At 46.6% G+C, this 27491-nt stretch overlaps 1 protein-coding gene across 3 annotated transcripts in view; it reads left to right on the plus strand.

Moving 5' to 3' along the window:
* Nucleotides 1-21937, plus strand: part of GRB2 (growth factor receptor bound protein 2) — an 83197-nt gene extending 61260 nt beyond the window's left edge. For all 3 annotated transcript variants that reach the window (XM_008011770.3, XM_073005039.1, XM_073005040.1), the window contains 4 exons: nucleotides 9130-9227; nucleotides 14101-14223; nucleotides 18190-18358; nucleotides 19468-21937. In XM_008011770.3, the coding sequence (XP_008009961.1) occupies nucleotides 9130-9227; nucleotides 14101-14223; nucleotides 18190-18358; nucleotides 19468-19653 (576 nt within the window). In that variant the 3' untranslated portion in view covers nucleotides 19654-21937. The remainder of the gene's footprint in view (nucleotides 1-9129; nucleotides 9228-14100; nucleotides 14224-18189; nucleotides 18359-19467) is intronic.
* The last annotated feature ends 5554 nt before the right edge of the window (nucleotides 21938-27491 follow it).

The following is a 27491-nucleotide window of genomic DNA, read 5'->3' on the forward strand; positions in this document are numbered from 1 at the left end:
CATATGATTGTTGAATTTTTCAAATACACAGATTTTTCTTGAAACCTCTGGATCTCTGTGTGTCTACGTCGGTCTCTTTCTGCCCCCTCCCTTCCTCTCCTTTCTTCTCCCTACTCCTGCAGTTGAAATTCTGACATTCCAAAAGCATTTCAGCTCCACCAAATAGGACTTGCACGTGTGACAAAACGCAAGACAGTTATTTTGAATGGAAACTTTTTGAACCCCTTCGGTAGAAGTTTATTTTGGGGTATTGTCTATGCATTTAGGTTTCGCTGCCTCCAGATTTATCTGGGTGGAGTAATATCACATAAGTGTGAACTACCTTCCTGTTTTGTTAAAAATGAGCAATTTCTCTTGATAAGAGGTCAGCTGAAGAGGTTGATGAGTATAACCTAATTATCTTTTGAACTAAAATATTTCTCAGAGAAAGAAATATCCTGTAATTTGGTTAGTCGTCTTAATTGTTCATCTTCTAACATGTGTGAACATTATGAAGAAATTTTTTTAATGCATGAATAGTCCTGGTCTGTTAATGTGATCGTTTTTCTCCATCAACCTAGTTGCTGGTCAGTGGGTGAATCAAAAAGTCCAAGGTCTTCCAGACTGTTTCATACAAATTTTGCTGGAAGAGTTGTAGCTATTAAAATTACCACCCTGCAAAAGTCTGTGACAAGTCAGACAGGCAGACCGAATCAGAATTAGACATCACATTGCCAGGAAGCGCCCCATCCTGAGAGGGATTAGTAGGACGTGTGTAGAAACACTTACACCTCCTCTCTCCCTAGTCCAGCCCCCTTTATCCCTGTCATACTGAAAGTTCCCTTCTCTCTCCACCCACCCCTACTCCTTCCCAAGCTTATACCTTTTTTTTTTTTTTTTTTTTTGAGACAAGGTTTCTCCCTGTCACCCCAGCTAGAGTACAGTGGTGCAATCACAGCTCACTGCAGGCCTGGACCTCCCAGGCTCAAGCAATCCTCCCACCTCCACCTCCTGAGTAGTTGGGACTACAGGTGCACACCACCATGCCAGGCTAATTGTTTAATATTTTGTAGAAACAGGGTCTCCCTGTACCCTCTAGGCTGGACTCAAACTCCCAGGCTCAAGACATCCTCCCACCTTGGCTTCCTGGAGTGCTGAAATTACAGATGTGAGCCACCGCACCCAGCCTACATCTTTTTATCTTAGACAAAGAAGTAGGTGGCCTTGTGGAAAGGTACTCCACATAGCCTTTAGGCAGGGTGCTTAAGTTACAGGAAGACTGATTGTCTAATTCTGTTACCTCCTTTACCTCTCCTTGCTTGGATCAACAAACTCATGACAATCAGTCTTTCTAGGATCTATTTAAGAGGTTCTTGTTTATCACCAAGAATGTACAAATTGACTGGGTGTGGTGGCTCATTCCTGTATTCCCAGCACTTTGGGAGGCTGAGGTGGGAGGATCGCTTGAGCCTAGGAATTGGAGAACAGCCTGGCATCATATCAAGACCCTCGTCTCAAGTTTTTATTAAACAGGTAGAGAGAGAATGTGTAAATTGTTGTAGACCCAGCTTGCTCTAGGGCCCTAAACTTATTACTTAGAACATTTAGAACAAAGCCCCCACATGTAAGTCAGTTCCCCAAAATATGCTAGATACCATACTAAGAGCTGTGAGGAAGACAAATGAGAACTGGATATGAAGCCAGCTTCACTGCTTGCAGGTTAGTTTGGGAGGGGGCCAAGTCATAGCAGCACATGGTACAAAATAGTGATAGACGAGATACCATAAGGGGATTATATTGTTGACAGTAATCCTCCATTAAATACTGTAAGATTGAAGCAGAGAGAAAGGTGACCAGGGTGGTTGTAAGTTCTGAACGGAATTTTGAAAGATTTCAGTAGACAAGGAAAAGTACAGACAAGCGGTGGGGAGGAGTACAGTGTGTTTAGAGGTCGGTGAGTTGACTAGCTGACTGCACGACAGGGCTCATTTGGAGAAGCAATGGGTGATCAGAGCAGATAGTTGGTGATGGCCAAATTATGAAAACCGGAATGCCAGGCTATATTTGCACTTGTAGAAGGATACTTAAGGCTTTTTAACAGAAAAATGGCAGTGGTTAACTTTGGGGCACTTAAGCCTTGTTGCCTGGACATTTGGTGGGTTCCCATCTCCTGACTCACCGATGTTCCCCTTTCACACTGATCCCCACTTTGAGCAGCTACTTTTCAGAAAGGTGGCAGTTGGAAAGAAAGCAGTATTCATGGGGCATGACTCCTTCCTTCGTAGGCAGAGGGAAGTATAAAGTAATGAATGATTTTTACCATGGAAAGTTGGAGTTTGGGGACTTTGTCCTCTTGCCTGTCTTTCCTTCCTCCTCCCCTCTTTTTTCTTCCTTTCCTTTAAAAACATTTAAAAGGTACTAAGTCAGAACCTCTCATCATTCCATCACCAGGGGTCAGGAGGTGTACTTGACTAACAAATACCCTTTGTTTTTCTTCTGTGATTTTTTTTTTTTTTTTTTTTTTTTTTTTAATGGAGTCACTCTGTCACCCAGGCTGGAGTGCAACGGCATGATCTCAGTTCACCGCAACCTGTGCCTCCTGGCTTCAAGCGATTCTCCTGCCTCAGTCTGCTGAGTAGCTGGGATTACAGGCGCCCACCACCACACCCAGCAGATTTTTTATATTTTTAGTAGAGACGGGGTTTCACCATGTTGGCCAGGCTGATCTCAAACTCCTGACCTCAGGTGATCCACTCGCCTCAGCCTCCCCAAGTGCTGGGATTACAGGCGTGAGGCACCGCGCCCGACCAGGAGAGTTTTAAAACTTCATAAATGCATTTCATTTCTTCTCACCTTTCTGGTTGTTAAAAGTCAAGTACCTATCACCTGGCCTGGTTGGCGAAGATGCTTTTCAGATTTTTATTGAGCCGTGGCCTCACTGTAGTTGCAGTCATTCCAAATGGAGACTGATCTGCTCGGCAAATGTGAGAACTGTTCTCTCTGTGTTCCTGGGTGAGCAATTCAAGCTCTCTGTGGGACTGGGAACCTTAATTATTGAACTACCTTTGCTGGTTATCTCATCACTAAAATTCTTAATAGTTTATCTGCACTGTGGGTGTTTTTCATGATTTGGCACATAGCATAGCAGGCAGCATTGCCAAGATGTTTTTCATGTTGCAGAAAAACTGTAACAGATGGAGGTGGTGATTGTAAAGCACTTATTTAAAGTGTTAGTAATGAATCACTATAGCTTGAAACTGAGTCAGTTAGCCATACTAAGGGAAGTTGAAGAGCATTCTAATAGCTTCTAATAAGATATGTAATCAGGCACCTGAAGAGAACTGACTTTGAGTGGCTTCCCAGTACTGTTACCCCCACCAGGGCCCTTAGAATTTGTTCCTAGGGGTTAAAGTCTTTTAAAAGCATGCGTGCATGTGTGTTTTCTCTTTTCTAGGAACTTGAAATTATGTAGTAGATACCACTAGAATTCTTGAAATTTGTCTTCAAGTCATAGCAGAATTTCAGTATTGCTCCTTTGGGATTGACTGAGTGATACTCAGGAGTTAGACTAATTTTACCTGGATTCTTTGAAGAACTGGGGACACTGCACTGGCTTATGTTGAATTTCTGCACTGCAGGGACCAGCTATAAATAGTGTTTTTGGTTTTTTACATGTTAAGAGCTTGAAAATGTAATTCTTCCCATCATTCATCCACAAATGCTCTCACACAAATTGCTTCACAGATTGATAAAACTTTGAATAATTTTTCCCTGAAGAAATGTTGAACTTTCTGCAAGCTGTTGCAACTGGAGCGCTTGTTGAAAGGCTTGATGGGACCATAAATGTACAGCTTATTTCTTTAAAAAAAAATGATTTCTATTTTTTATTCATTTTCAGATGACTGAATATGTTCAGGCTAGAAAATATCCCCTTATTTCAAAATGCAGCAATCTATAAACAAAATACTTGCCATTTTTCTAAATGACACCTTTTTCTATAATTTGTATAGAAAATTAATTGCAAGGACCGAGCGCTGTGGCTGACGCCTGTAATTCCAACACTTTGGGAGGCCGAGGTGGGTGGATCCTTTGAGGTCAGGAGTTTGAGACCACCCTGGCCAATATGGCGAAACTCCATTTCTACTAAAAATACAAAGACATTAGCCGCGTGTGGTAGCTGGCGCCTGTAATCCTAGCTACTTGGGAGGCTGAGGCACGAGAATTACTTGAACCCAGGAAGCAGAGATGGCAGTGAGCTGAGATGGCGCCATTGCACTCCAGCCTGGGTAACAAGAGCAAAACTCCATCTCAAAAAAAAAAAAAAAAAAAGGAAAAGAAAAATTTATATATCATTATAGTTAAGTGAATTTTCACAAACAAAACACACCCAGGTCAGGAAATGTGAGATAAACAGCACCTCCGGAGTTCCTTCATGTCCCCTTCCATTGATTTGTACATATATATATATTTTTTGAAGTGAACATAAACTCAAGATTTTATTGTCTTCATAATAAAACAACAGATTACACTTAGAACTGGGTCACTTGGCCCTTTCTCTTCTTATCTTCTCCCAGTTCAAAATGCTTGCATCTTTTAATAGCCAGCATTCTCTTAGATCTGCAATCGGGCTCAATGCACTCAAGCCTTAGCACAGTCTTTGTGGTTTCAGCCTTTTTCCGGAAAATCAGCTTAGTCTGCCCACCGTAGCCACTCTGCTTCCTGTCATAACGCCGCTTTCCCTGGGCATACAGAGAATCCTTGCCCCTCTTGTACTGTGTCACTTCGTGGGGTTGGTGCTTGCCACACTTCTTACTGAGAGTCCAGCGAGTTGTAGGAACGTTGACCGTTTGCGTGAGTGTTATCAGCACAGAAAGGACTTGTATATTTTTAATTCCTCTGTAGAAAGCTCACCTCATTCCTCATCTCTTAAATTTCTTCCTGATTTGGGCTCTTAACATTATTTTCAGTCTCTTTGCAAAAAAAAAAAAAAAAAAAAAACTCTCTTCACTGAAACTTGTCTCTTCCTCCTTTCATAATCTCATCTCTTGATCAGTCTGCTTCCGTTAAACCAAAGTGTCTTGTGTGGCTACAAAGTCATAACTCGAGGGAATATGGGGGTTGGAATAGAAAATGCAGCTGTGGGGTAGTAGCTAAAAACATTCCTTCGAGATTTTAAAGCTGAAGGAAACTTTTTTTGTGAGCTCACCCATGGATTGGTGCAGAGGGAGTGAATAAGCAAGTGAAGACACGGTGATGGGAGCAGCTTACTCATGCTCAGGAGTCTGAGTAGGCCTTGAAAAATTATTTGTGGCCAAGCACGGTGGCTCCTTTCTATAATCCCAGCACTTTGGGAGGCCAAGGTGGGCAGATCACCTGAGGCCAGGAGTTTGAGACCAGGCTGGCCAACATGGTGAAACCTTGTCTCTACTAGAAATACAAAAATTAGCTGGGTATGGTGGCGCACACCTGTAATCCCAGCTGCTTGGGAGGCTGAGGCCCTTGAATCGCTTGAACCCGGGAGGTGGAGGTTGCAGTGAGCTGAGATCATGCCACTCCACTCCAGCCTGGGTGACAGAGCAACAGAGCAAGACTCTCTCAAAAAAAAAAAAAAAAATTACATTTTTAAAAACATTAATTCCATGTTTTCCTGCTTTCTGGGGGAGAAAAACATACTAAACACCAAGTAATAATTTTTATTCTGTAGACAGCCATAGTTCTAAGTTGATGTCAAATCTGGGAGTTGCCCTGGAGTTGTGTTTATTGGGGGAGGGGACACTTTTTAGGGAGATTTGCCTCTGTCTTGGTGAAGGTGACAAGAAGACAGTGTAGCTCTATGAGCTCCTGGCAGGTAAATAGTTACCTTTTTCTGCAAAGTTATTGGTCACAAACAGAAAGTGTCCCTTTCTAATGATTACTTTGCTCTGTTTTGATGCACAAATAGGTTACAAGCAGCTCTTTGTCAGTCTGACTCTCGTCTATCTTCCAAGAACAAGTGTATACAGTAAAAGTAGACATACTTCACCATTTCAGAAGTTAAAACATTTTCAGAACCTCCTCATAGCTGGTATGGTTGCACGCACCTGTAGTCCCAGCTACTCCAGCCTGAGCAACATAGTGAAACTCTGTCTCTGAAATGAAATAATAAATATTGTTTATAAGCCTGTGGGGTTTTTATTATTACTATAGGATGATGCTTTATAAGATCATTATTAGACCACATTTTCCTTCTAGACCTTATTTTTGGTAGATAACAGAATCCTGGCCTTAAATAACTTTTAAAGTAGCTCCTTTTCTCAAAGGCTATTCAGAGTTTTCTGTGCTGCCAGTACAGGGGCAGGTGGTGGTGGCCTGGCAGGATTGAAGTGCACTTTCCCTCCTCAAACTTGTCCTTGGTGTGTACTTTATAATTGTCTATCAATGCAGCACCATTGCTGGCCGCAGCGCAATACAGTGGTTTTAAAATGAAGATTTTAAAATTATGAGTGTATCTTGCATATATTGTTTTATCTCATTCCAGTCTTTAATGTGATTTAAGAGAAATGAAATGACAACTAAAAGAGTTTTCATCAGTACTCTTAATGTGTGTGTGACTCTTGGAAACTTTGAATACGCTGGGATTTACCAGTAGCTAATTTTTTTGAGAGTTTGCTACACATGTTTATTAGCTCTTGCAGGATTTACCACCTTATCCTAAGCATTGAAACCCAGTGTCTGGCACCTGCAGCCAGAGTTTGGCAAGCATAGCAGATAAGCACCAGCATTGCAAAGCTCTGCAGGGCATACCCTCTATTAAGAAAGAAATTAGCCTAGAGTAGTCATTAAGGCAGCCTGGCCAGTTGTTGATTATCTGTCATTCTTATCTACCCTTTCTATTGCATCTCACTTTGAATGGCAGTACACAGACAGCACTCACTTTAGAGCAATCCAGCTTCTAATTAGCTATGAGTACAGCATTGTTCAACATCTTGAATAAATCGTTTTGTAAAGAATTTTACCAGTTTCCTCTCAGAACTTTGTTATGTAGTGTAGATTACCACTGTACTAGCCAGCATTTTCCTGGGCCCACCATTTTGGGGTTGTATTCACATTTCTGTTTTATCTTTTACCAACCTTATGCCTTCCGCCCTTTGCCTTTCGTTGTAAGTCTAGAATTCATAGGGTGGCTTTCACACTGTACCTGATTCTGTTCTGCGCTGTATATACTAGTCCCCCCTTACCTGTGGCCAGTTGCAGTCCAACATATATATAATATATTTTGGCCAAGCGCAGCGGCTCACACCTGTAATTTCAACACTTAGGTAAGCTGAAGCAGGAGGATACTTGAACCCAGGAGTTCAAGACCAGCCTGGGCAACATGGCAAGTGCCGGTAGTCCCAGGTACTCAGGAGGCTGAGATGGGAGGATCGCTTGAACCCAGGAAATTGAGATGCCATGAGCCGTGATGGGGCCACTGTACTCCAGCGTGGGCAGCAGAGCAAGACCCTGACTCAAAAACAGAAAAAAAGATACTTTGAGAGAGAACACATTCACATAAATTTTTATTACAGTATATTGTTACAACTTTTCTTTTACACTTTTTAAATATAAAGACAGGGTTTCACTATGTTGCCCAGGCTGGTCCCAAACTCCCGGGCTAAAGCAGTCTTCCCACCTTAGCCTTCCAGACTGCCAGGATTAATTATAGGTAGGACTGGCATGGTGGCTCACACCTGTAATTCCAGCACTTTGGGAGGCTGAGGCAGGAGAATCCCTTGAGTATAGGAGTTCAAGAATAGACTGGGCAAAATAAATAAATAAATCTAAAAATCTAAAAAATAATAATAAACTTATAGGTATGTGTATAGTGTAGGAAAAAGCATAGCATATCTAGAGTCCTGTACTATCCATGGTTTCAGGCACCCACTGGAGGTCTTGAAACGTGTCCATCATGATAAGGAGGACTACTGTATTACTGTACACATTACAGTGTCATGGCCTGGCCTATCTGTGCAATTCAAGAGGCAGCATTGGAGAGAACGGTCATTGTGAATACGAAAGTCTGGACGTGATGTTAGCTCTCTGGGGTCACTACCTCATAACCTGGGGTGGCCACTGGTCTGTTTTTTTACATCTGTAGAATGCAGTGGTTCAGTTACAAGATTTCCAAGGCGTTTGCCTGAATTGTGCTGGTTGATATACTTTCAGCACTATCTGACTTTAATACAGTGTGGCATTTGGGTAATGTAGGATTTGCCATGCTTTTTCCTTAAAATAGTTGTCCCATACGAGGGCATATGGTTGTCCTCAGAAGCAGCAGTGTTCTGGAGCTGTTTGGTGGTGACCCATACTTGCAGTAACCAAGAGAAGCCATGAGGGGATCAGGACTCTATCACTGTAGATTCTGGAGGTCGGTTGGAAGATCTCTAGAGGAGTCTAATAAAAGGTTCTCTAGATGCTCAGTTCTACTGTGTCACCTGTCTCTCCCAGAGAGCAGACTTTGTCTTCGTCAGGCTCCGTTATTCTCCTTTGTGTTTGCCATTTTCCAGAACCTCCTTTCCAGGTTTCTCGCTTAGAAAAAACAAACAAAACAAAAAAACTGGCCGGGCACAGTGACTCACACCTGTAATCCCAGCAATTTGAGAGGCCGAGGTGGTCAGATCATCTGAGGCCAGGAGTTCAAGACCAACCTGGCCAACATGGTGAAACCCCATCTCTACTAAAAGTACAAAAATTAGCTGGGCAATGTGGCATGCACCTGTAATCCCAGCTATTCGGGAGGCTGTGGCAGGAGAATCACCTGAACCCAGGAGGTAGAGGTTGCAGTGAGCCGAGATCGCGCCACTGCACTTCCACCTGGGCAACAGAGTGAGACTCCGTCTGAAAAAAGAAAGAAAACTAACTCTTGCCATTCTTCTTTCTCCTTCCTTACTGAGGGTTTCATTCCAGATGTTTGGGAGCCTGACTTTTCATTTTCAGAGATAATTTCTGTTTCATTTTGACAGAGTTTAACATAATGCCGGTTGTTTGAAGTTACAAGGAGTCTTATATCCGTATAACTGATAATACTTTGAATGAAACCGTTTACAAACCTAAAAGACAGCATAATTGTAACTACCTTTTTAAAGGGAAAAGGAAATGATTGGGGTTTTTTGTTGTCTTATTTCTTTTCAGGTTTTGAACGAAGAATGTGATCAGAACTGGTACAAGGCAGAGCTTAATGGAAAAGACGGCTTCATTCCCAAGAACTACATAGAAATGAAACCACATCCGTAAGTTGAGTTCCATTAGTCTTGCAAGGGTTGGACCCACCTCCTTGTTTCAAACACTCTTTTTTAAAACAGATCACTGGGATGGATGTCATACTTTTTATTCACGTTTCTAGGGAATTAACAAAGGATATTGATTGTACATGTTAACAGTAAATAATAATACATAATAGTCAATAATATATGTTTTAGATCGATAATTTAAAGCTTTCGGTGATCTTCAAAAATAAAACAATAGTTGTGTGGGTCCGTAATTCTTTTTCTGTTCAACATGTCTCAGGGCCAGATATGTTTCATAATTCTGCATTTTTTTGAGTTTTAGAAAAGGTACTTAGATGATTTTGTGTTTATATGTGCTAATCCTGTGGGACAGTTTCTTAATATCTTTGTATCCCCAGAGCACAGTGCTTGGCATCTAATAGTTCTCAATAATTGTTTATCCTAGTGTTCCTACTTCTGAGAGAACAAAATAGGCTGTCCTCCAGGCTGCTGGGAGCAGTCAATATTTTTAATTTTTTTCAGAAGCTACCCCTGTGACGATTTTATTGATAACGCAACATAGTGGAACCCCGGGAGCCCCTGCAGACCACTGTCCTCCCATCCTCACCCACCCCTCATTCACGGGCCCTGCTGCTAGCACAGAAGCAGTTGTTGGCTTGCCTTGCAAGTGTGTCAGGGGAGCCGAGGCTTTCCACGCTCAGACTAGAATGTCATTGGACATTGTCCGCTTGCTTTTACACCAGCTGGTGGCGGAGGCTTTCAGGTGGCTTGTTGCATCTTGAGTGAGAGGGGCCCGTTGGATCATAGCACATCCTCCCCAGGTCCCATATAAGTCACATAATTTATGAACTTCTGTTACCTTCAGTCGTCCTGAAAAGAAAACTGTAGATCAAGGTTTGGCTAAACTTTTTCTGTGAAGAGCTAGATAGCAAGTAATTTGGGCTTTGTGGGCTGCATACAATCCTGTCAAATATTCCTCGTAAAAATTTTCTTTTAACAATCGAGTAGAAATTTTAAAAGCAGTCTTAGATTATGGGCAGATTTCGGCCAAAGGCCATTGTTTGCTGGCTCCTTCATTAGATCCAAACACAACATCGACTTCAGTTCCCTTTTATTTTCATGTGTTCAGATTGAAAGGGAATTCAACAGAACATCATACTATACTTCTTATATGACATGCCTGTGGCTCGAAATTCTTATTTTTCTTCAGTGTTTCGGGCAACACAGGCATTTAAATCTGACTGTTGAGGAAAGATAGGAAAGGCTACCTTCCTTGGAAAGTTGTAGTTACTGCCAGGCTGACTGGGACAGTCACTCCCTTGCCTTGCCCTTTTGCCCCCACTATGAAGAACTTTAGAAGAATTGATTGAGAAGTGTCCAGCACAGGCTCAGCTGTGTTGTTATTTTCAGACTCTGGCCAAAGGTTGGGCAGTGCTTAGCCACTCTGAGCTCTGAAAAGGCAACTAGCAACTGAAAAACCCTTATTTGTTCAGGTCTACCATATTGCTGACAAAGAGCATGCTTGTGCCTGTGTAGGGTGCGGCCTTGCAGACGCAGTTGCTGTTGTATGGGGCTGCTCTGTGATTGGATGCTTGTGTGTATAGGGTCAGGGTCCGCACCAGGCCTTCTCCCCATCCTACCACCTCCTGGTTTTTTTGGGTTTTTTGGGGGGGTTGGGGGGCAGGGGTTATGGAGGAAGAGGGAAGCATAAAATGGAACACCATGTCAATTAATACAGCATTCAAGTTAACAAATTAGACACAGACCACAAAATGATTGTTGGCATTAGTGCTGCAGCATGAATTGTATATGCTTGAGGGGTGGATCCAAATATGTGCTTTTCACGTTAAATGCATATGGATGGGAGCCTATAGGATGTAGTAAAGAATTATATTGGAAAATTAGCCTTCTCCCCCCACCCCCTTAGCTCTCGCCCTTGCTATTTCTGTTGTGTAAGCCCACTTTTTTTGGTTGTTTTTTTTTGTTGTTGTTGTTGTTCTTTTTATGAGACGGAGTCTTGCTCTGACGCACAGGCTGGAGTGCAGTGGCACCATCTCAGCTCACCGCAACCTCCGCCTGGTGGGTTGAAGTGGTTCTCATGCCTCAGCCTCCCAAGTAGCTGGGACTACAGGCGAGTGCCTCCACTCCCAGCAGATTTTTGTATTTTTAGTAGAAATGGGGTTTCACCGTGTTGGCCAAGCTGATCTCAAAGTCTTGGCCTCAAGTGCTGGGATTTCAGGTGTGAGCCACCGCACCCTGCCAAAACCCATCTTTTTTTTTTGAGACGGAGTCTTGCTCTGTCGCCAGGCTAGAGTGCTGTAACACGATTTTGGCTCACTGCAACCTCCAACTCCCTGGTTCAAGGGATTCTCCTGCCTCTGCCTTCTGAGTAGCTGGAATTACAGGCATGTGCCACCATACTAGTTTTGTATTTTTTAGTAGAGATGGGGTTTCTCCATGTTGGTAAGGATGGTCTCGAACTCCTGACCTCAGGTGATCCACCCACCTCAGCCTCCCAAAGTGCTGGAATTGCAGGCATGAGCCACCGCACCCAGCCTCCTATTTATTTATTTATTTATTTATTGAGACAGACTCTCGCTCTGTTGCCCAGGGTGGAGTGCGGTGGCGCAGTCTTGGCTCACTACAACCTCCGCCTCCCAGGTTCAAGTGATTCTCCTGCCTCAGCCTCCCAAGTAGCTGGGATTACAGGTGCCCGTCTAATTTTTCTATTTTTGGTAGAAACCGGGTTTCACCATGTTGGCCAGGCTGGTCTCAAACTCCTGACCTCAAGTGATTCGCCCCACCTCAGCCTCCCAAAGTGTTGGGATTACAGGTGTGAGCCACAGGCACCCAACCTGTCCTTTTATATTTAGAGAGCATTCTATTCTAGTGATATGTGATTTCTCTTGTTTGTCCTGATTTCCAGGCACTGCAGGCCCTAGCCTTGAGTTATTTGCAGAAGCAGGAGGATCTATTATCCCAGCTCCTCAGCAGCCTGGCAGTAGAGTATGCAAAATGAGAAAGACTCCAGCAGGTAGATGTCAGACTATTCATAGTTACTAAGGGTCCCTAGAGGCTGACACACACACACAAGGACAAAGTTACTAAGGGAAGCTTCTAAGTGCATCCTTCCTAGCAGTTCACATCTTTCTGTTTGAATTTGAGTGTAGTATATTATTTTAGGGACATCTTCCAATATGGTTGCTTATAAGTAAGATATGTAAGTTAGTCGGGCGCGGTGGCTCACGACCGTAATCCCAGCAGGTTGGGAGGCTGAGGCAGTCAGATCTTGAGGTTGGGAATTCAAGACCAGCCTGGCCAATATGGTGAAACCCCGTCTACTAAAAATACAAAAATTAGACGGGCATGGTGGTAGCCACCTGTAATCCCAGCTACTGGGGAAGCTGAAGCAGAATTGCTTGAACCCAGGAGTTGAAGGTTACAGTGAGCCAAGATCATGCCACTGCACTCCAGCCTGGGTGACAGAGTGAGACTCTGTCTAAAAAAAAAACCGGCCGGACGCGGTGGCTCACACCTGTTGTAATCCCAGCACTTTGGGAGGCCAAGGCAGACGGATCAACAAGGTTAGGAGATCGAGACCATCCTGGCTAACATGGTGAAACCCCATCTTTACTAAAAATACAAAATATTAGCTGGGCATGGTAGCGGGCCCCTATAGTCCCAGCTACTCAGCTGCTTGGGAGGCTGAGACAGGAGAATGGCATGAACCCGGGAGGCAGAGCTTGTAGTGAGCCGAGATCACGCCACTGCTCTCCAGCCTGGGCGACAGAGTGAGATTCCTTCTCAAAAAAAATAAATAAATAAAAGATACATAAGTCAGGTTTACAACTTTAATGGACTAGCTGGTCCATTAAAAGGACTTTTGATATCAAATTAGCATATTAAATGAATACCGGTTTCCATATAAATAGGTCTTTACTTGCTATAACTTTTGCTTTTAAAATTGATAACTAAAGACAATTTTAAGAGAACATGGTTTTCACAGTTTCTCCTTCCTAATTAGTTATAGTTTTCATTTGAAATAGCCGGGCAGCTTGACTTTAAGCTCTTGTAGAAGTGTTCCTCTCCTCTTCCTCTTGAAAGCCACAGCCAGTTGCTTCACAGTTTTTCATGAATTTAGTCACTTTTTCTTCTGGCCAAGGTGAATCAGCAATTGGGAACAAAAGAGTCTGCAACTTGCCTCAAAAATCTGAATTTTGCAGCTAACTACTGCACATATGGCAAATTACAATATTCCTAGTGGCTTCTGAAAGCTGAACTCTGAGCAGTGACCACAGAGGCAGGCCTTGAGAGGAATGCTGACCTTAGTTACTGGTAGAGGCACCCTCATACCGTCTGAACCTTTTGCCTTTGGGCTGTTAGCAGAAGTAACCCTGCCTCCAGCTCCTGGCCGTCCAGCTTTCCTCCCCACTTTCCCCTAGTCCCACTGTGGTGAAGCTATGACCTTATCACATGGCTGCAGGAAGGGGCCAGTCTCTCCTTGGCCAGTTCATCCCGTACACCAAACCCAAAGGCCTGGGCTTTTCCCCAGACACCTTTGTCATGAGTCAGTAGGGAGTCCAGGGCGCTTTGACCTGGAAGACCCATTTTCAAATGTCGTCTTCTATAGAAAGAGTGACCCATGATTAGTGCCTTGGGTGAGTCGCTTTCTGGGAAATGGAGTGGGGTAAAGACCTTTGAAGGTCCATCTCTGGGGACCTGACCCAATGTCGATCTTGGGCACTGTGAGGCTGGAGGATGAGGAGGGAGGCCCCTTCCTCTGGCAAGGAGTGTTGTGTTACTCAAATTTCGAAGGCTGGATATCCCGTTTCTTTGTGGGGAAGCAGATGTTGACCAGCTTGCCTTCCTTCCTTAGGTGGTTTTTTGGCAAAATCCCCAGAGCCAAGGCAGAAGAAATGCTTAGCAAACAGCGGCACGATGGGGCCTTTCTTATCCGAGAGAGTGAGAGCGCTCCTGGGGACTTCTCCCTCTCTGTCAAGTAAGTATTTCCTGCTGCAGTTGCCTGGAATCCTGTCTCTGACTGATCCAAATTGTGAAGCCATCGGTCAGGTGCCTGGCTACACACAAAATGGTGGAGGCTTAGCCTAAACGGTATCTTCATTTCACATTAAAATCCTAATTTCTGGCTCCTCTCAAAATGAGTTCTGGAAGCACTGGATGTAGATTTCCATGTGGACACAGCCTTCAGGAGGTGAGCAGCACACCTGCAGCCAGCTGGAGCCTGCCAGTTTTCCCTAGTGCCCAGCACTCCTGAGCTTCTGCCTTCTGAGGGATTCCCGCAGTTCTCTCAAATGGAATAGTGGAGCGCCTGTCGGCTGCCTTGACTTGCCTTGCTCAGATCCCCTGGCTTAAATCCACCAGCCCCATCCTAGGCCCTCACAGTCACTTAAGAAGGCTGCTGCAGGGGATTTGGGGCTTGCATTTCCCGGTGGAAAGTTGAGGTGTGAAAGGGAGCAGGTAAGCAGGGAATGGAGAAGACAAGAAGTTCTGTCGCCATGGAGAATTGTGGAGAATAGAAATCAGCACTTGAAGATTCTCAACAATTCGCACCTCATCTGTGAAGTCAGGATTTTGAATTAAATTGTTATTTATATACGTTTTTTACTTTCAGTTCTTTTCTAGTTAATGTATTATCATAAGACCCTCCCCAGGAGTCTGACAGATCACTTCATCACTTATATATAAAGAAGTGATTAGGTTCAACATTCAGATCGCTACTTAATTTACATTACATTAAGATTGTTTTTGAGGCCAGACTGCGGTGGCGCAAACCTGTAATCCCAGCACTTTGGGAGGCCAAGACGGGCGGATCACGAGGTCAGGAGATCGAGACCATCCTGGCTAACACGGTGAAACCCCGTCTCTACTAAAAAATACAAAAAACTAGCCGGGCGAGGTGGCGGGCGCCTGTAGTCCCACCTACTCGGGAGGCTGAGGCAGGAGAATGGCGTAAACCCGGGAGGCAGAGCTTGCAGTGAGCTGAGATCCGGCCACTGCACTCCAGCCTGGGCAACAGAGCCAGACTCTGTCTCAAAAAAAAAAAAAAAAAAAAATGAACTGACCAGCCTGGCCAACATGGTGAAACCCCGTCTCTACTAAAAATAGAAAATAACGCAGGCATAGTGGCACACACCCGTAGGCCCAGCAACTCAGGAGGTTAAAGCCAGAGAATCAGTCGAATCCAGGAGGGTGGAGGTTGTAGTGAGGCGAGATGGCGCCACTGCACTTCAGCCTGGGCAACGAGCAAAACTCTGTCTCAAAAAAATTTTAAAAAGCTGGGGACAGTGGCTCACACTTGTAATCTAGCACTTTGGGAGGCCAAGGCAGGTGGATCACCTGAGGTCAGGAGTTCGAGACCAGCCTGGCCAACATGGTGAAACCCTGTCTCTACTAAAAAAAAATACAAAAATGGCCTGGGCTTGGTGGCATGCATGTGCCTATAATCCCAGCTACTCAGGAGGCTGAGACAGGAGAATCACTTGACCAGGAGGAGGATGAGCCAAGATCACGCCACTACACTCCAGCCTGAGTGACAGAACAAGACTGTGTCTCAAAAAAAAGAATAAATGAATGAACTGAGTATCTTATTTGGTTTTAGAATCACTTAATGTGTGATTAAAATGTAGATTTTTTTTTGAAATGTAGATTTTAAATTTATAGTTGTGGCCCAGCATGGTGGCTCAAGCCTGTAATTCCAGCACTTTGGGAGGCGGAGGCGGGTGGATTGCCTGAGCTCAGGAGTTCGCTACCAGCCTGAGCAACATGGCAAAACCCCATCTCTGCAAAAATCGAAAATTAGCCAGGCGTGGTGGCCCTTGCCTGTAGTCTCAGCTATTTTGGGGACTGAGGTGGGAGGATTGCTTGAGCCTCGGAGGTCGAGGCTGCAGTGAGCCAAGATCACACCACTGCACTCCAGCCGGGGTAAAAGAGCAAGACTCCATCTTAAAAAAGAAAAGAAAAACTGTCACCTGTCTTTCTTTAGTTTTGTGCTGACCCAGATGTAACTGAAACCATATAAAATGAGGGGAACAAGCAATAAATCACTGGGTGGTGGCCAAAACCACGGGGGCAGCCACGTGCTCGGCTGGAGGCTGCCTGTTTGCTCAGCAGAAGCTCTCAAACTTCCATTTTCTCAAGTAGAATCTTTTAAGGATTTAATGCATTTATTGTTTTAGAAGCAAAACAGGTGTCATGACTCTCTTTAACAACACACACACCCCTTTGCAAAAGAGGTTCAAGAATCAACAGTCTTCAGATGTTTCTTAGTTATAGGATGTTTTGAGCCTGTGACTTGAAACACAGTAGTTAACATGCTGCTCATTATTGGGGCCCTGGGCTCTTTTAGAAACCACCTGCATTGCATGGGTGGAAGTAGGCCTCTGTGGGGCCAGAAGTGCCATGGGATATACCCTTGCTAATGAAGCTTTCACCTTTCACATTTTGTCTTACATGTAAAGCAGTATTTTTTCCAAATGCGGGGCATCTTGTGCTCAGTGGCTTCCTTGAAGCTCAGTGCTGCCACCTGCTGGATTGATTTTCTGACGCCTTTAGTTTCCGTCAGCTGAAAGACTGAAGGACTGAAGGAGAGGAGGGACTCCATTCATTGAACAAGCACTCTCGGAGAATGCCTTTTTTTGGAGATGGAGTCTCGTTTGTCGCCCAAGCTAGAGTACAGTGGCCCAGTCTTGGCTCACTGCAAGCTCTGCCTCCTGGGTGCAAGCGATTCTCCTGCCTCAGCCTCCTGAGTAGCTGGGACTACAGGCACATGCACATGCCACCACGCCTGGCTAAATTTTAGTATTTTTAATAGAGATGGGGTTTCACCGTGTTAGCCAAGATGGTCTCAATCTCCTGACCTTGTGATCCGCCCACCTTGGCCTCCCAAAGTGCTGGGATTACAGGCATGAGCCACCGTGCCTGGCCGAGAATGCCTTTTTGAGTGCCTGGCCAGGTGAACAGGACAGGCAGAAGCGCCCTCGCTGGGCTGGTGTTCTAGCCAAATATCCTGTGACAGACCCTATGAGCTAGTACCAGCCAGCCACACTGTTGCCAGTTTTGCTAGCCAGTGTAAAAGGGTGTGATCTGGTGATGGAGACGCTTTTGGGTTTCGAAGCCTGGGCCTCTTTTATTGTGCCAGTGTGTCCTTTCTTTCAGAGACCTTTTCCCCGTGAGTGGATCTAAAATTCCTGAATGGAAAACATGACTTTGAACTATTCCCAGTTACAAGAGAATTGTTGAAAGTATTTCCAGCCCTCCTCACCTTCTTCCTGCATATAACATTTTAATTATTTTTTGATTCAAAGGAAGTTAAGTCACACTTCTTTGTCTTAAGTAAGGCTGTTTTATTTGTTAGGATTCAGGTCACATGGCCGGTTTTTTTTTTTTTTTTTTTTTTTTGAGACAGAGTTTCACTCTTGTTACCCAGGCTGGAGTGCAATGGCGCAGTCTCAGCTCACTGCAACCTCCGCCTCCTGGGTTCAAGTGATTCTTCTGCCTTGGTGTCCCTAATAGCCGGGATTACAGGCATACACCACCACGCCCAGCTACTTTTGTATTTTTAGTAGAAATGGGGTTTCTCCATGTTGATCAGGCTGGTCTTGAACTCCCAACCTCAAGTGATCTGCCCGCCTTGGCCTCCAAAGTGTTGGGATTACAGGTGTGAGCCACCGTGCCCAGCCTGGACTCTTTATCTTACAAACGTCTTCAGAATGAGAGTGACTGATGGCCTGTCCCTGTCTGGTTTCTTCATGTTGTCCTGGTGCCCATCAGTCATAGGGAGGGGTCTGTCCCAGGGACACGCAGTGAGGACACTTGTTGCTCTACTGTCCCTGAGGAGTGCTGCCGGGACAGTGGTTCTCTCAAGATATCGCTTATATGGGCAGATAGCCTTCGATTTGCCAGGTTAGAGCCTTTAGCCGGTCCATGTGCTCTCTGTCCCTCCCAGGTTTGGAAACGATGTGCAGCACTTCAAGGTGCTCCGAGATGGAGCCGGCAAGTACTTCCTCTGGGTGGTGAAGTTCAATTCTTTGAATGAGCTGGTGGATTATCACAGATCTACATCTGTCTCCAGAAACCAGCAGATATTCCTGCGGGACATAGAACAGGTGCCACAGGTAAGCCTCATCAGGATGAGATGGGATCATTTTAGAAATTAAGAATAGCTCCTCAGTGTGCATTGCTGTGGGAAAGGGGAGGTGACCCTCAGTCAACATGCAGGCGCCCTTCAGGGATTGCCACTGGGGCTTCTGTGCTCGTTAATGAACACGTTACCCTCCATTCACACTAAAAATTTCTTGTTTCTGGCCCAGCGTAGTAGCTCATGCCAGTAATCCCAGCACTTTGGGAGGCTGAGGCAGGCAGATCACTTGAGGTCAGGAGCTTGAGACTAGCCTGGCCAACATGGTGAAACCCTGTCTCTACTAAAAATACAAAAATTAGCCAGATGTGGTGGCGCCCACCTGCGCTTGGGAAGCTGAGATGGAAAAATTGCTTGAACCCAGGAGGTGGAGGTCGCAGTGAGCTGAGATTGTACCACTGCGCTCCAACCTGGGTAACAGAGGGAGACTCCATCTCAAAAAAAAAAAAAAAAAAGAAAAGAAAAAGAAAGGTTTGTTGTTTTAAATACAGGGTTTTTGCTTTTCCAGAGGCAGTGTGTAGCCAGCTTGCCAGTCTCTCTAGGGAGATGGTCTTTAACACACCCACCCAAAGATCCTGTCACTGGAGGCAAATTATGAGGAAAACTATGCTTGTGAGGGAGTGGGGTCAGCACCGTTCCTGTCCCTCGAGCCCTGGTCATAAGTTACAGTTAGAGTCCCTTATGTTATTCGAGCTCCAGAATTTTAGGCTCTAATATCTTAAGGGTGTGGTAGAAGGGGTTTGCAGATTCTGGGCCCACAGCCTAAACACAGACGGCTGTTTCTGAAGAACTTTCCCCTCCAAGCACTGCCTGCCCTCTACTTGATAATATGGCACAGTTGGCCACCCTCCTCTGGGAGACATACTCTAGCATTTTCTGAGCACTGGGAAAGATCACACTAAACCCGCTTGGCCTGTAAACTTAGAATAGGTAAGAATAAATGGGGGGTTGGGAGATGGGAGGTGAGTTTAGAAAACATGGAGAATTTGGCACGCATTCGTTTCCCCCTGGAACCCGTCTGGCCTCGGAGGTGGCCGGCCACAGACCAGGAATGCAATATGGGTTTTTCCTGCTCCTGTTTTGCAGCAGCCGACATACGTCCAGGCCCTCTTTGACTTTGATCCCCAGGAGGATGGAGAGCTGGGCTTCCGCCGGGGAGATTTTATCCATGTCATGGATAACTCAGACCCCAACTGGTGGAAAGGAGCTTGCCACGGGCAGACCGGCATGTTCCCCCGCAATTACGTCACCCCCGTGAACCGGAACGTCTAAGAATCAAGAAGCAACTATTTAAAGAAAGTGAAAAATGTAAAACACATACAAAAGAATTAAACCCACAAGCTGCCACTTACAGCAGCCTGTGAGGGAGTGCAGAACACCTGGCCGGGTCACCCTGTGACCCTCTCACTTTGGTTGGAACTTTAGGGGGTGGGAGGGGGTGTTGGATTTAAAAATGCCAAAACTTACCTATAAATTAAGAAGAGTTTTTATTACAAATTTTCACTGCTGCTCCTCTTTCCCCTCCTTTGCCCTTTTTTTCATCCTTTTTTCTCTTCTGTCCATCAGTGCATGACGTTTAAGGCCACGTATAGTCCTAGCTGACGCCAATAATAAAAGACAAGAAACCAAGTGGGCTGGTATTCTCTCTATGCAAAATGTCTGTTTTAGTTGGAATGACTGAAAGAAGAACCACTGTTTCTGTGTTCTTCGTATATACACACAAAAAGGAGCGGGCAGGGCAGCTCGACGCCTTTGCTGTTTAACTTCCTCCAGAGGAGGGGGCTTGTAGGAATCTGCCTTCCAGCCCAGACCCCCAGTGTATTTTGTCCAAGTTGGCAGTAGAGTGGGGTAGAAGGAAAGCATGTCGCTGCCTCCATGGCTTCCCTAGAAAGCCTGCCTGGGCCGGGCAGCGCGGTGGCTCACGCCTGTAATCCCAGCACTTTGGGAGGCCAAGGTGGGTGGATCACGAAGTCAGGAGTTCGAGACCAACCTAGCCAACATGGCAAAACCCTGTCTGTACTAAAAATACAAAAATTAGCCGGGTGTGGTGGCGTGCGCCTGTAATCCCAGCTACTCGGGAGCCTGAGGCAGGAGAATCACTTGAACCTGGGAGGTGGAGGTTGCAGGGAGCCGAGATCATGCCATTGTACTCCAGCCTGGGTGACAGAGCGAGGCTCCATCTCAAAAAAAAAAAAAAAGCCCACCCGAAAGCCTGTCTCTTTCCACTTTGTTGGCCCTTCCAGTGGGATTATCGAGCATGTTTTTTCATAGTGCCTTTTTCCTTATTTCGAGGGTTGCTTCTGAGTGGTGGTGGTTTTTGTTTTTGGGTTTTTTTTTTTAATTTGTTTTGTTTTAAAGTAAGTTAAAGACAGTCCAGAGCTTTTCAGCCAATTTGTCTCCTACTCTGTGTAAATATTTTTCCCTTGGGGCAGGGTAGAGCAAGGGAGACAAGCAGGAGTGGAAGGTGAGGCATTCTCCTTGTACTAAGCCAGGAGGCTTTAAGCTCCAACTTTAAGGTTTGTGAGCCCCTTGGGGGTTCAGGGAACCGCTTGCCCAGGTGGCAGTGTGAGTGTGACGGGCCACCGGAGCAAGAGGGAAGGTGGCCACCCAGCTCTCCCACATCCCACTGGATCTGGCTTACAGGGGGTTGGAAGCCTGTCCTCACTGTCTCGGGGGTTATGGCCCCCACCCCATCACTATATGCACCCCTGGAACCAGCAAGTCCCAGACAAGGAGAGCGAAGGAGGAAGTCATGGGAACGCAGCCTCCAGTTGTAGCAGGTTTCACCTTATTCCTATGCTGGAGTGCACAATGAGAGTACTCACTTCTCACCTGTCTTGCTCTTAGATTGGGCTGTGGCTTTCATCCTGTGTCCCCTGACCTGACCAGATGAGTGTGAGGGCAGCATTGGGAAGCCAGAGTGCTGCTTGTGCCTCCCTTGCCAGTGGGCTGTGTTGACTGCTGCTCCCCACCCCTACAGATGGTCCCAGGAAGCAGGGAGAGTTGGGGAAGGCAAGATTGGAAAGACCAAGGCCTCGGCAGAGATCTCTGTCTTCTCTCCACTTCTGGTCCCCTGTAGTGATGTGCCTGTAATCTTTTTCTCCACCCACTCCCCTTTCCACGACAAAAACAAGACTGCCTCCCTCTCTCCGGAGAGTTGGTGACAGGCTTGGGCCTTTCGGTCCCAAAGCGGCTGATGGGAGTCTCCCTCCAACTCCGGATATGAACAGGGCCTAGGCCTGGAGCGTTTGCTGTGCCAGGAGGCGGCAGCTCTTCTGGGCAGAGCCTGTCCCTGCCTTCCCTCACCCCTCATTCTGCTTCTCCTTTCCTCGCTGATGATAAAAGGAATCTGGCATTCTGCACCTGGACCATTTGATTGTTTTATTTTGGAATTGGTGTATATCATGAAGCCTTGCTGAACTAAGTTTTGTGTGTATATATTTAAAAAAAAATCAGTGTTTAAAGAAAGACCTATGTACTTAATCCTTTAACTCTGCGGATAGCATTTGGTAGGTAGTGATTAACTGTGAATAATAAACATACAATGAATTCTTCACTTGGTATCTTTTTTTCCCCTTGTCTGCCTTAAAAATTTAAAAACCGCCTTGGGGAGTCAGGAATCTTGGGTCCTTATTTCAGACTCACCCAGCTTACATCCCCCTAGGGGAGCATGTGGGGCTCACAGGCCCTCCTGGGAGTGATGCCCATAGTTAGCTGTCAGGAACTCCTGGGGAGCCTATTCATAGTACAGAATTGCAAACCGCCCCCCATCCTTGGACATTAACTTTGAGGACACAGACATGCCCCACTGTTTCTGATGTGGAGAAACCACTGACCACGCTTTGGGGACTCTGGTCTAGACCAAGGACTTTGGGAGGATAAAGAGCTTGGCTTATTTCGTTCTCCTGTTCTCTGTGTTAAACAAGGAGAAGGACAGAAACACCTATGAAGAAATGATTTTGATGTGCTAAGTAACTAAAACCTACTTGTTTGCTCAATAGGCTGCTTTTAGGGTGAGACGAGGCATGTTTACACACACGTTGGCTACAGAGGCAAAGAATACTTAACAAAAAAGCAATGAGGGCTAGCCGTGGTAGCTCATGCCTGTAATCCCAGCACTTTGGGAGGTCAAAGTGAGGGATCACTTGAGCCCAGGAGTTTGAGACCAATCTGGGCAGCATAGGGAGACTCCCTGCCTCTCTACAAAAAGCAAATTAGCCAGATGCAGTGGCACACGCCTGTAGTTATAATTACTTGGGAGGCTGAGGTGGATCACTGGAGCCCAGGAGGTCAAGGCCACAGTGAGCTGTGGTTGCACCACTGCACTCCAGCCTGGGCAGCAGGGTGAGACCTTGTCTCAAAAAAGTAATAAAAAAGGGCCAGGCGGGGTGGCTCATGCCTGTAATCCCAGCACTTTCAGAGACTGAGGCGGGTGGATCAGGTGGTCAGGAGTTCAAGACCAGCCTAGCCAACATAGTGAAACCCCATCTATACTAAAAATAAAAAACTTAGTGAGGCATGGTGGCGGGCACCTGTAATCCCAGCTACCCGGGAGGCTGAAGCAGGAGAATCGCTTGAACCCAGAAGGTGGAGGTTACAGTGAGCCAAGATCATGCCACTGCACTCCAGCCTGGGTGACGGAGCAAGATTACGTCTCAAAAAAAAAAAGAGGTAATAAGGGCCGGGCTCAGTGGCTTACACCTGTAATCCCAACACTGAGAGGCCGAGGCGGGTGGATTGCTTGAGCTCAAGAATGCCAGACCAGCCTAGGCAACATGGTGAAACCCCGTGTCTACCAAAAATGACCTGAGTGTGGTGATGCACACCTGTGGTCCCAGCTACTCAGGAGGCTGAGGTGGAGGTTGCAGTGAGCTGAGGTCGTGCCACAGCACCCCAGCCTGAGAGACCTATCGCCAAAAAAAAAAAAAACTACCCAAGAAATCCTAACTTGAATTCTTGGTTTAACCACACTGAGCAGGGGAGGTCTGTGGGTCGTTTTGTTTTGTGACAGGGTCTTTATCTGCCACCCAGGCTGGAGTGCCGTGGCGCGATCATAACTCACTGCAGACTCAATCTCCTGGGCTCAAGTGATCGTCTCAGCCTCCCAGGTAGCTGGGACTACAGGCATACGCTACTGCACCCGGCTCATTTCATTTTTTTGTACAGTGGGGTCTGTGTTTCCCAGGCTGGTCTCAGACTCCTGGGCTCAAGATATCCCCCAACCCTTGGCTTCTCAAAGTGCTGGGAATCCAGGCGTGAGTTGTGCCTGGCCTGGGACGTTTTTGACCCTCCCCTGCAGTAGCTATATGTGATAAGGATCTTGACCCAGCGAGAGTCAAGGCTGCTAGTCCTGTGGTCCACTTGGGCTGGCCTCCTTGAAGCTGAGCAGAAGTTTACAAAATGGAACTATTTAATTGAAAAGGCTGGGCATGGTGACTCATTTAGCCTCATTTGAGGCTGTTTGCTCAATTTGTCCCCTCCCTCGCATTTGACTTGATTGTTTCAGAATTAATGGGAAAATCACTGCTTTTCTGTGATCAGCAGCAGTTCGGTCACAGATTTCTTAGTGGTTTTATCTCCCTCCTCAGGGATCCGGGATTCCTGGGAAGGCATCTGGGTGGGGTGCCTTGGGAATTCTCCCAGCCTCTTCCAGGAGCCCTCTGGCCAGTGCAGGCGTGATCTCAGCTCACTGCAAGCTCCACCTCCTGGGTTCACACCATTCTCCTGCCTCAGCCTCCCAAGTAGCTGGGACTACAGGTGCCCTCCACCACCACCACACCTGGCTAATTTTGTTTTTGTATTTTCAGTAAAGACAAGATTTCACCGTGTTAGCCAGGATGGTCTCAATCTCCTGACCTTGTGATCCACCCGCCTCGGCCTCACAAAGTGCCGGGATTACAGGCATGAGCCACTGCGCCTGGCTGGAAATACTTTTAACTTGAGATATTGTGTGTACATGTGTAATAAATACAAATTCCCCAGACCAGAGCCCCATTTTATACTCACGAATAAAGAGAAAGATGCACATGGCCTAAGATGTGTTCATTGGGAGCTTCTGAAGCTTAGCCCCAGTCTGGTGGGGTCCTGGCTCCTCCCTGCAGTCAGCTGTGCCAAGGCAGATGAATCACCCCTAGGAAGGCTGGTGTCAGAATCCCAAATGATGGCTTTCCTTGGGGGTACTTACCACCACTGAAGAAATAAGAGTACAGACCAGGCATGGTGGCTCACACCTGAAATCCCAGCACTTTGGGAGTCTGAGGCTGGTCTTTACCTCCTTACCTGAGGTCAGGAGTTCAAGACCAGCCTGGCCAACATGGTGAAACCCCGGCTCTACTAAAAATACCAAAATTGGCCGGGCGCGGTGGCTCAAGCCTGTAATCCCAGCACTTTGGGAGGCCGAGACGGGCGGATCACGAGGTCAGGAGATGGAGACCATCCTGGCAAACACGGTGAAACCCCGTCTCTACTAAAAAATACAAAAAAACTAGCCGGGCGAGGTGGCGGGCGCCTGTAGTCCCAGCGACTCGGGAGGCTGAGGCAGGAGAATGGCGTAAACCCGGGAGGCGGAGCTTGCAGTGAGCCGAGATCCGGCCACTGCACTCCTGCCTGGGCGACAGAGCCAGACTCAATCTCGAAAAAAAAAAAAAAAAAAAAAAAAAAAAAAAAAACCAAAATTAGGTGGGTGTGGTGGCAGGCATCTGTAATCGCAGCTCCTTGGGAGGCTGAGGCAGGAGAATAGCTTGAACCCGGGAGACGGAGGTTGCAGTGAGCTGAGATCGTGCCATTGCACTCCAGCCTGGGTGACAGAGCGAGACTCCATCTCAAAAAAACAAGAATACAATTCTGTGTGCCAACAGCACTGATAGATCAATGTTACATGATAGTGATATTGATTAAGCCACTTACTGCTCAGTGCATTCTAAACACTACTTTTAAAACTAACACTTAAAAGCCATACTATACCCCGTCCAAAAAAGAAATTACTGAGACGTATTTTAAGTCTTGACTCTGGCCCATCCGAGAGCAACACTGGTCTTAGGTCTCCAAGGACAGCCTTCTTTTTTTTTTTTTTTTTTTTTTTCAGTTAGTGTCTGACTCTGTTGCTGGAGTGCAGTGGTGTGATCTCAGCTCATTGCAACTTCCGCCTCCTAGGTACAAGTGATTCTGCTGCCTCAGCCTCCCAAGTGGCTGGAACTACAGGCACCCGCCACCACACCCAGCTAATTTTTATATCTTTAGTAGAGATGGGGTTTCACCATGTTGGCCAGGATGGTCTTGATCTCCTGACCTTGTGATCTGCCCACCTCGGCCTCCAAAGTGCTGGGATTACAGGCGTGAGTCAATGGGCCCTGCCCCAGCCTTCTTTTTTAACATTCCTGGATTCGGGTTGAGAAAGCACGGCTTTTGCAGCCATTCTTTGGGTATGAGTTGTGGTGACAGCAGTGTTGGCCTCCAAAATAGCAGCTGCCAGGTCCTGAGAGCTCGCCTCGTGCTGCAGGCCTGTGGAAGGGCCCGAGCCTGGGGTGAAAGGGTGGACATTTGCCTCCTGCTGTAACCCCACCGCTCATCCTGTGCTGTGCTAGGCAAGCAAGGGGCGAGGGGTGTACTCTTTTTCATTTACTCTGTTACAGATGTGTTGCCCACACCTATGGGGATTGTCGGTGAACGTCATTCCTGGGGCGTGTGGAATTGGAGGCACTTCTCTCCCCTTTAACTGGAGGCTGAGGAGGGCCCCCGTGTCTTCCCACACCATCAGCCACCCCTTTCCATTGCTGCATGGTGGCATTGCTGCTCTGAGTCATCCTGAAACCGGAAACTGCCCCACAGGAGCCTTCTGTCCTTGACACAGACGCACTCTTCAGTTCTGATTCTTGTATTATGCAAGCCCTTGCGTGAGAGAGACTTTCAAAGAGGAAATGTAGACAGCACAGGCTCAAAGGGAGACTTGGAGGCAGATGGGACTTGCCCTGGGGATTGGGTGAAATGAGTTTGGACAGTGACTAATAGGACTAATAGACACCAGGGCAGGTGGTCTAGTAGAGGCGTGGTGGTGGTGGTGGTGGTGGTGGTGGTGGGAGCAAGCACCTGCCTGGAGATGGCTCGAGGGAGCCTGAGTGGCCTCCTGCAGTGAGGAAGAAAGAGCCCAGGTGGGGTTTGTGGGGGCCTTGAATGCAGGCTGAGTGATGCCCATTCTGCCTGTTGACACAGGAGACTTCGGTAGCTTTTTTTTTTTAAAAAAACAGTCTCACTCTCACCCAGACTGGATTACTGTGACACAATCTCAGCTCACTGAAACCTCTGCCTCCTGGGCTCAAGCAATTCTCCTTCCTCAGCCTCCCCAGTAGCTGGGATTACAGGTGTGTGCCACCACGCCCAGCTAATTTTTGTATTTTTAGTAGAGATGGGGCTTCACCATGTTGGCCAGGCTGGTCTCAAACTCCGACCTCAGGTGATCCACCCGCCTCGGCCTCCCAAAGTTCTGGGATTACAGGCGTGAGCCACGCGCCTGGCTGCTTCTGTAGCTCTTATAGATGAGCGGTATGATGAAAGATGAGTTTTAGGAACACCTAACTTGCAGCGGAGACCAGAATCCGGATAGCCTGGAAGAGGCTGGGGTCATGTTAGCTGAGTGAAGTCAGGCTCTGTGGTGGAGCCTGCCCAGTGACCTCACCTGGCTCTCTCCCAGTTGTCTGGACCATGTGCCCAACCTCATTTCTGTTCCAAGCAGCCATGCGCTCCAGTCCTGACGTGTGTGGTATGTTTGGGCCTTGTGGCCTCCCCACTTTGTTGTTTCTCTTGCCTATGGGTGGATGCAGGAGAGCCGGCAGAAGACCCAGAGCACCTGTTAGATTTGGAACATGTCTAGGGTGGGGCATGGTGGCTCCTGTAATCCCAGCGCTTTGGGAGGCCGAGGCAGGAGGATCACTTTAGCCCAGGAGATTGAGAACAGCCTGGCAATATAGTGAGACCCTGTCTCTACAAAAAATTAGACCGACACGGTGTGCTCCTGTAGTCCCAGCTACTCAGGAGGCTGAGGCAGGAGGATTGCTTGAGTCTGGAAGGTCGAGGCTACAGTGAGCCGTGATTCTGCCACTGCACTCCAGCCTGGG

The sequence above is a fragment of the Chlorocebus sabaeus genome, chromosome 16 (assembly GCF_047675955.1).
Source record: "Chlorocebus sabaeus isolate Y175 chromosome 16, mChlSab1.0.hap1, whole genome shotgun sequence".
NCBI lineage: Eukaryota > Metazoa > Chordata > Mammalia > Primates > Cercopithecidae > Chlorocebus > Chlorocebus sabaeus.